Genomic DNA, 8,889 nt, shown 5'->3' with positions numbered 1-8,889 from the left:
TGAACTGTTCACAGTCTCTAAAGGGAGCTTGGGATACCTGTTGTCCAGGGCTGTGGTTAGCCAGAGTTAAGAAAGAATGACAGCTACCTTTTTTGAAAAGCATGTCGCAAGACTTAAGTGTCCTATCTCTGACACTGCAATGCAGGAGAGCACAAGCTAGCAAACTGCAACAGTTAGGCCTTTAAATAAACAGTCTTCGATTCCCCTATTTCACCTGACCAAACAAAAAGAAACACATTTTTAAACAGATCTCTTTGCCTGTCTTTCCCATTCCTTTTACAGGGACAGGCATCTCTCCAGTTTTGCTCTCTATTCCAACTGCTTTCGGTGTCTGTCAACACTTACCAATCCTATGTGGTATCTCATGAGTGAGGACAAATGTCTCTTTCGCTACATCACCTCTGAAGTTTGTCTCTGGGTCTGTCCCCTGACACAAGCAACCCTCAGTTCCTCTCAGGACTATCCCAGGTCACACTTGTGCCCCATAGTCTCCCCCATGCCAGTCTCTTGGTTTCCTCCCCCTGCCCATAGGCGAGTTGTGCTTTCTTCCCTTTGGAGGGCACCAGACAGGGTAAGAGGGAAGGCAAGTAGCCTACCTTTCTGCTCTCCTCTCCTTTCCTGTCTCTTTTTGGCACAAAACATAATTCTGGTGGGTTGATCTTGGCTGCTGCCAGATGCCCATCCAGCCGCTCTCACACTCCCCCTCCTCAACAGCATGGGGAAATAAGGTGGAAGAGCTCATGGATCAAGATAAAGACAGGGCGATCACTTACCAATTACCATCACAGGCAAAATGCACTCAACATGGGGAAAATTAATTTAATTTATTGCTAATTAAAATTAGATTAGGATGGTGAGAACCACCACCCCCCAACTCCCTTTTCCTGGGCTCAATTTTACTTCTACGTTCCCAGCTCCTCTACCTCCTCCTCCCAGAGCACTGCAGAGGGATGGAGAATGGGGGCTGTGGTCAGTCCGTAACAGCTTCTCTCTGTCGCTCCTTCCTCCTCATGCTTATTTCCCACTCCAACATGGGTCCACCACGGGCTGCAATTCGTATCAGGAGAGCCTGCTCACTGCAGTCTCTCCAGGGGCTGCAGGGGAATCTCTGCTCCACCATGGAGAACCTCCAGCCCTCCTTCTCCTCTCACCTTGGTGTCTGCACACGCTTTCTTCCTTGATCTGCCTGTGTGGCTTTTTTTTTGCCCTTTCTTAAATATGTTTTTCCCAGAGGTGCCCCCACCGTGGCTGGGGGCTCAGCAGTGCCCTGCGGTGGGGCTGTTGGAACCGGCTGTGTCTGGTACGGAGCAGCCCGGGCCCCTCCTCACCGAGGCCGCCCTGCAGCCCCCTCACTGCCAGCACCTGCGCGCCTGCACCATTGCCATACAGTATAGGTACTGTCAGCTGTGGATGGACAAAACAATCGTGATTTTCAGATGTTCGTAAGACCTGAGACTATGTGACTTTTCAAAAAAATCTGACTAAGCCTACTTGACATCAGTCACCTGAAAGTGAGTTGCCTGCGTGAAGTTATGTACAACAGCTTTGCCACGTGTAATGTGGAGGGAAGGCTCCTTCAGAGATTGGCACTGGTGTTGAGTTGAGTCAGAAATCAGGACCACTGAGTTTTGTCAGATGCCTAAATTTTAGTTGACTGGAGTGACATGGGTCCCAGCTTGGTATCTTGTGATGAACATTCAGAATCAAGGATTGCTCCTGAAATTTTGCTGTAAAATTTACTCTCGAGTGTGCTGTGTAGCCTGTTCTCTTCACTTTCTGAAGACAGGCAGAGTAAGTAACTTGAGGGTAAACTGAGTTTTTGACGGATATTACGTATGCGGTTTTATTTCAGGTCTGACAAATGGGTTGGTGTAGCCTGCGTGTGTTCACATGCCTGCATGCCGCTGGCACTGCTTGCGCCTAGCTGTGGGACCGCTGGACACCTTTACCGGTCCCTCACCTCATTTGGGAAGCTCAGCGCAAGCAGTGCCATCCGGACAGAGCAAGTGGATGTGTTGCGCGCCCTGATGTTGTTCTGGGACGAGATTAATTTCAGCACGCTCATATTAATCCATTATATGTCTCTTTCCAGCACAAATGGACCCCCGAGGCCTATCTCCCAGACAAATTAAAAGTGACAGTGATGATGACGACCTGCCAAATGTGACCTTAGATAGCGTTAATGAAACTGGATCCACAGCGCTCTCCATAGCCAGAGCAGTACAAGAGTAAGTATCATATTCCCAGAGCGAGATGAGTGTTGCTGAGGTGTTCCTGGGCCGATGGAGGCACCAGCCCTTGGTGGTGCCACAGGGGTGTCCCCCCCGCTGCAGCTGGCATACGTGCCAGCATCTCTCTTGTGTAGCTCTGTGCCCTTTAGGAAGAGGTGGCTGTACCTCTTGTCTCTCTCTGATTCCCTTTTCCTTCCTTTCTGCCCTCATTATTAGGTAAAGTTTCAAACTGAAATTGCTTCTTCCCCTTTAATTACTTGCAAAGCTTGCAGAGTTTTTATATTCTGTCCAAAGGGAGACCACGTTAGACTTTCACTCAGAAAACATGAAGTTTTGTCTTGACTGAAAACAGAATCAAGAAGTTCATTCTAGTTGCTGTCAAATAGGAACTACTTACATTTCACCTGAAGGACAGTGTCACTGAAAGGAAATTAGTTAGGAACTTTGAACAGTTTTTCCATTGCTGTTATTTTTCTGTGTACTTTTACTCACTGGACGGCCAAATAAGTTCATAATTTAATGTCTGCATTGCTTGTTTGGAAAAAAGGAACATTAGCAATTCTGTAGATGCATGAGCTTGCTCAGTCACTGTAGCAGCTGGAAGGGAACCAAATGTGAGGTAAATAAGTATTAATATCCCCATTTTATAGGTGAGGAAAATGAGGTTATGCATAAAGGTCACCCTGTAGGTCTGAAGCAGGGCTGGAAATAGAACTAGAGCCTCCAGACACTGAAGCCTGTACTAGACCCACAAAACATGTTACTTCATCTGAAAGGTTCAAAATCTGGGCATTGTGGACATTATTAAGTAGGAAGGAATATAGTAAAGGCCATTAGACATTGTTATTTATTTATTTATACTATATAATTTATTATAGATGCATTTTAAATGTCTTAACGTGGTATCTAAAAGTACTTACATTTTGCTTTGTTTTCATGGCCATCAATAGCTGAAACCACTGATTTTTCTAAGCTGTGTTTTGAGGAGGATCTACTTTTTTTGCATTTTCATCAGACATCTGCTAATTCATCTTCTAGTCAAGCACAGTAACTGTGATCCTCAAACCTATATTGCCCTTAGAGAGGGAGGTCTCTGTGGGCAAGGCAAGGCATTGACTCGCTCTCTCCCCTTCACATGCTCCCCTTCTCATGGTGGTAAAGGAAGGGAAAGTTTCTTTACCAGTGACACTATTGCTTGATAGACAGACCTCACGTATTTTGAATTCGCTAGTTATAACACCAGGCCCTGAAGTGCTAAGTAGTTTTTTCTCAGTTTGTAGCACACATAATAAGCCAGAAAAATAAAATAACCCATCATGATTTTGCACTAAGTAGTTCTGTCTAATTAATGAAAAGAGGAAGCGTGGGGTGCTAGCAAATACTTCTAATATATGACTGGCAGGCACATATTGTTCTCTGTGATTGATATTGCTTGAACAGTTAGAGAATTGGTCAAACCATGAAAAGCTTTTTTAGCTTTTCCACAATGCATTCCACAGTTTGCAAAGGTAAATGTGTTGAATATTACTTGGCTGGCTTTGGAGCTTAAGAATTAAATTAAGAAATTTAATAATATATTATCAACTCATCCTTGTTACAGGTTTTATTTAAACAGTAATCTGTTAGTTTATTTCAAAAGCCTCATTAAGAAAATCTAATTTGAGTGTGATCTGCAATTTGTCTTGTTCTTTACTTCATTCTCAGTCACAGACACCACACATACAGCTGCCGAGCTGAAAAGAGACGTTAGCACATTATGCCAGCTTCACTCAATCCATTTCTTTCTTGGTCTATAATATGGTGCCTTACAGGCAGGCGCTATTCTGAGTTTAGACATCTAACATGTACCTTAATATTAAACGTTCAACAAAGCAACCCACAGAAAATAAAAGCCCACATTCTACATACCCTTGTTACAGAGAGAAAAGTGCCTTTGAAGTCTTCCAAAGGGAGATCCTGTGTCCTCAATTTCAGCATCTAAACTTAGCAGACAGGAATTTCCTCTGAGGATGTGGAAAGGCACCTACTGTTCTGCTGAATAACCGGGCAGAGCAGGCCATGCATAGGAAGACTGCTTCAGTAGGCAGTAAAGCGTAGGTCTAAGGTAAGTGCCTAAGTGAGGCAGGCTGGACCTCTGAGTCTAGAAGGCTGTTCTTTCTTAAGTGAGCTTGTAAGCTCTTTCTTGTGAATACTTATAGAGTCAACAACAAAAAATAGCTTTTTGCGTATACTGGCTGGGAAGTACAGCATGGCACCTCCAAAGGGATGGCAGCGTCCTTTCCTTCAGTACAGGGTTGCTGTTGTGCAATCCTGTCTTTGTTAAGCAAAATACCAAGCCTCATTTGTGGATGCTGTTGAGAGCTACAAGACAACAGTTGACCTTTTCCTGGTTGGTTCTCAGACATGTTTTAAATTATCCTGCATAAGGATCATAAATATATACATGCATGTATATATATTTGCCTATTGCCACCTATTCTCCAGGAGCAAAGGGATTTCAAATACCCTGTGGTGGGTATTTGCTTTGGGTCAGTTCTGTGCAGCCCTTCACGCAATGTGTGGGGCTGTGGGGGATTGCCTTGATGAGGCTTCTGACTTTCCCTGTGTACTGTCTGCGAGGTACAGGATTTGTCTTGCCTAGTTAGACATCTGCAATGTAGGTATCTGCATCTGAGCTATTTATCTCACCTCCCTGCATACGGACTGGATAGCAGTTGGCAAGTCCAGGCGGTAATTCTTTTGACCTATTCTAGCTGTCTAATTTAGGGAGGGAGAGAGACTCAAGCCCATGAGCATCCGTTCCTCTCCATTGACTGCAGGCGGTGCAGACAGCTGCCTGGGACACGTGTGTCAGCACTGCAGATCTCTGGTGTGAGGTGAGGGTATGGTACTGCCTGACTGGGGAGTTAGTGTGCCAGAAGCTGGGAGTGACAGGATGATACTGAATGCTCCAGCATCTTCTCTTGGATCTCAGTCTACCAGGTGGGGTTAGCAATGCCAAGGTTTTAACTGCAAGCTGAAGGAAATCAGCTAGTCAGTGTTTGGGAAGGAACTATTGTTTTAATACAGCCATTTTTAAGCTTGTTGTCTTGGAAATTATCCTTATGTGGCTGGGTCACAGGATAGTTTGGAATGTCTATATGAAAACTTTGCTTTTCAAGTCCTCTAAAACTGGAAGGCATCCGCCTATGTTGCTGCTCTATTTCAGGTCCACTATAGTCTTGCAAGAAAAAAATTCTTACCAGTAAAAATTGTGACAACTAGACACTAAGAGCCACATGTTTGTCATTAGTTCATATTTAAGCAAACAGAATGTAATTTGCTTGCATGTTTGTAAAATAACCAAGTATGACTATTTTTTGCCAGGGAAATTGCCTTGTTGCTGGTAGCTTTATATTGGCTGAGCTTCCAGACTTCTCAGTAGTTCTTTTGGAATGACTTCATAGTCCTCCTTCAGTTCAGCAAACCCGATCAATAATGTAAAGTTATAGATAAACAAAGTCGTTATTTCAAGCAGGGTACTTTGGTGAAATTTCTTTATGTGACAGTGCTGCTTTATGGCAGTTGCTATGCCTTGCCATAATATGGACTAAGAATAGTTTATTAATCTCAGATAATATGCTCTGGCTGATAATAAATATTGCAGCAATATGTAGATTTCAGTGGGCTTTGCATTGTAAGCAGCATTTCATACTTTTTGTAGTGTGTTTTACAAACTCATTTTGACATGTAACTCTCTTAACAAAGACCAGATTTGCCTCTATATGCCTGAGACCACCGATGCTTATTACACAGCAAGAATAGCATCATATATTCAGGGTCAAATCTCAGATATGCTCGAGGAATCTTTATGAAGCCAAGGGAAGAGAAGGCATTAGTCAAGCCCTAGAAGACCACTAAAACTTTTTAAGGGCCCCTCTCAGAGGCAACATGCTGTTCCCTCAGCCTGGCAGCCCTTCCATCCCTAGGCAGCTCTGATGCAGCAGGGCTCAGGAGCCATCTCCATGGTACATAGTAATGCAAACCCTGAACAGGGCATTCATCTCCTTATTTTCCTGCACACTTGCACAGTGAAATGCATTATTATACAGCATGCAGCTCCCTCTCCCTGAACACACACAACATAAGATCTCCTACTTGCAGAGGCTGAGGGCAGAAGCAGAAGAGGTAGAGGGTGATTTTTAGCATGAACTTTTGATCAGTGTATCAGTAAAAATGCAAAGATCCAGAAACTCCTCCCTCTCTCTCTAGACTTTTTTCTCCTCAGGGGTTGTAGGCTGAGGGAACCCCTTTGACAAAACCATTTTTTCTTTCCAATAATGTCTAGGAAAAGATAGACTGTGCGTATAAGCTGATGATGCTTAAGGTAGCTACTTGTTTTTCTGGGGTAATGAAGAGACAAAATTCAGAGAGGAAATCCTGAATACTTGTAGTTATAGCTGCAGTTAATTCATAGAAATGTGATTTGTAGTTTGGACGTGACTGCTGTGACCTTTAGTGTGAACTCTTCTTTGTGCTGAGCTGGGTGCTGCTGAGTGCTTGTATGAAAATGAGATTAGGGGCTTTGACACTACCCCCTTTCTCTTTGGCTACGTTATGTGATTGATACGTTGATGCTAATGTGATCATCTTGCTTTATTTTTAAATTCTGCTGGCATTTATTATTGCAATATAGTGGAAGATAGTTTGGGATACTGCACCAGTGAAAAAGAAATTCTGCAGCAGACAGACAGCATAGTTACGGTACTAATGTACTCTCTTAAATTGGTATGTATTTTCCAAGTCTGAATTTTTCTCCTTAGATCTCTTTTTTCCTCCCTTCTCTTCTTCAATCTAAATCAACTTGTGTGGTTGATTTTTCTGTCTTTTGAAGTTTATAGCTGTGTTCCCATCAGCCGTTCATTTTCTACACTGATATTGTCTGTTTTCCTGCTTCAACTGCAACCATTACTACCATTGTGTTATTCATTATAGGGAACTTTCACCTCAGTTTTTTCTTCTACTTGCAGACAAAATACTTTGTGCTGAATCTCCAAGAAACATAAACAGAGTGTTTTGGCAGTACTTCTGTGAACTTTGCTTCTCTCTCCTTTGGCACATCCGCCCTCCATGAACAAACGCTAATTTTAAAATTGGTACAGAATTGAGTGGTGATTTTATGGATGGAGGACTGACTAGTGCTGGTCCGGACTTTCTCAATAAAGCATTTATTTCACTGGAGAATGCTAATTGGTCTAAAGCAAAATAGTGGGAATACATCAGTTTCAATTTTACTTTTCTCATGAAGATTTCCCAAGTCCGAGACATGTTTTTCCATTGCAGTAAGGCTTTAGAGCAGAAGATTGCACAGTTGCTGCAACACTCCTGGGGGGAAATTGGACCCCACACCCAGAAAGCAGAACTGTCCATGGGCCTCCCACCTCCCCACAGGTTGTTGTGCATTGGGGCTTCTCCTCAGCCTCCTCCAGAGTCACTCTACAAACTGAACTGACTTATTAAATGTTAATAGAGAGAGAGAGGTGTATGCAGATACGTAAGTGAAAGCCCCTGGTGACGTAGAGCCCTGTAAGGCAGGCGAACATCTGCATTATGGTTGATGCCCCCACTGTGTCGTTATTTCAGGGAAGTTTCTGTTCTAGTTTTGTTTTATTTTTTGTCGGCAGTCTCAGATATGTATCCTGTGGCAGAAAAGAGAAAGTTGCTGCAGTGAACAGTGTTGCTGGGCCAGGAGTTGGCTAATGACCCAAGGGCACCATTGAGCTGATGGAGGTGTACTATGTCTCAGCTAGCTTAGGGAACCTCTGGGCAGTACTGGACTGTCCAGTTTGGACATATCCTTGCAGCAAGGTTCATGTCTCACAATGTAATCTACCTAAAAGTTAGGCTGAAGTATTTTGGATTTCCTCAGTGGTGAGATGTGCATACTTCTAGGTCCAGTCATCTCATCAGTTGTGATCATCTGCCTTTTGGAGGTGCCTGCCTTCCCCAATGGTTGTAAAGGAGCCTGGACAAATGTCTTAGGGAGAGTGATAAAACTTAACATTGCTGAAATTATATTTGAGGAATCCCCCTCTACGTGATTTTCTAAGGCCATGCTGGAAGTCTGTGACTCGAGAAGAAGCTAAACCAGTACATCTAAACTTTGTGACTCTACAACTACTATAGGTGTGATTTCTCCTACTTACATGTGGTTCAGGTAACTCACTAAAAAAGCACTGACTTCTTCTACAGTGTATTTATATGGCACTTTATGAACGTTATTCTACTAGAATTTTGATTGTCAGAATCCTGTGTTTGTATATAAAAATAAATGTGCCTAAAGCAGTACTAAGGATTTCTATTGCAAGAGCTTGAAAGCCCAATATATACCTTTGGGAATTGCTCTTTAGCCACTAACTATGAACCTTTGGTTTTAGTAATCCAGACGGACCTATACTATTCTAAAATGGTTCTTTTTCTATTTTTTCTTCTTTTTTTTTTTTTTTTTTTGCATATGCAATATTTTACTAAAAAAAGTGTAGTAACTTGACGGTTGGGCAGTAAAATCAAAGGATGCCATTCAATATACGCACAGAGGTTCTAGGACTTTTGGTGTAGAAATTTGCTGGTGTATGTCCCAGAGCCTTTTGCCAGGATAACAGCTTTCTCATCAGCCAGT

The 8,889-nt window shown here is 43.0% G+C and overlaps 1 protein-coding gene across 1 annotated transcript in view; it reads left to right on the top strand.

The window, feature by feature from the left end:
- Positions 1-1,231: 1,231 nt before the first annotated feature.
- The window catches only part of LOC104168712 (Krueppel-like factor 12), a gene marked incomplete at its 5' end in the record, with an annotated part of 72,786 nt that continues 65,128 nt past the window's right edge, over positions 1,232-8,889 (top strand). The window contains 3 exons of the mRNA XM_009709392.1: positions 1,232-1,394; positions 1,853-1,926; positions 2,093-2,228. Of these exons, the coding sequence (XP_009707694.1) occupies positions 1,232-1,394; positions 1,853-1,926; positions 2,093-2,228 (373 nt within the window). The remainder of the gene's footprint in view (positions 1,395-1,852; positions 1,927-2,092; positions 2,229-8,889) is intronic.

This window comes from Cariama cristata, unplaced genomic scaffold, assembly GCF_000690535.1.
Source record: "Cariama cristata isolate BGI_N322 unplaced genomic scaffold, ASM69053v1 scaffold9201, whole genome shotgun sequence".
Lineage (NCBI taxonomy): Eukaryota > Metazoa > Chordata > Aves > Cariamiformes > Cariamidae > Cariama > Cariama cristata.
The sequence above is the reverse complement of the archived record's forward strand: the minus strand, read 5'-3'. Positions and strand labels throughout refer to the sequence as shown.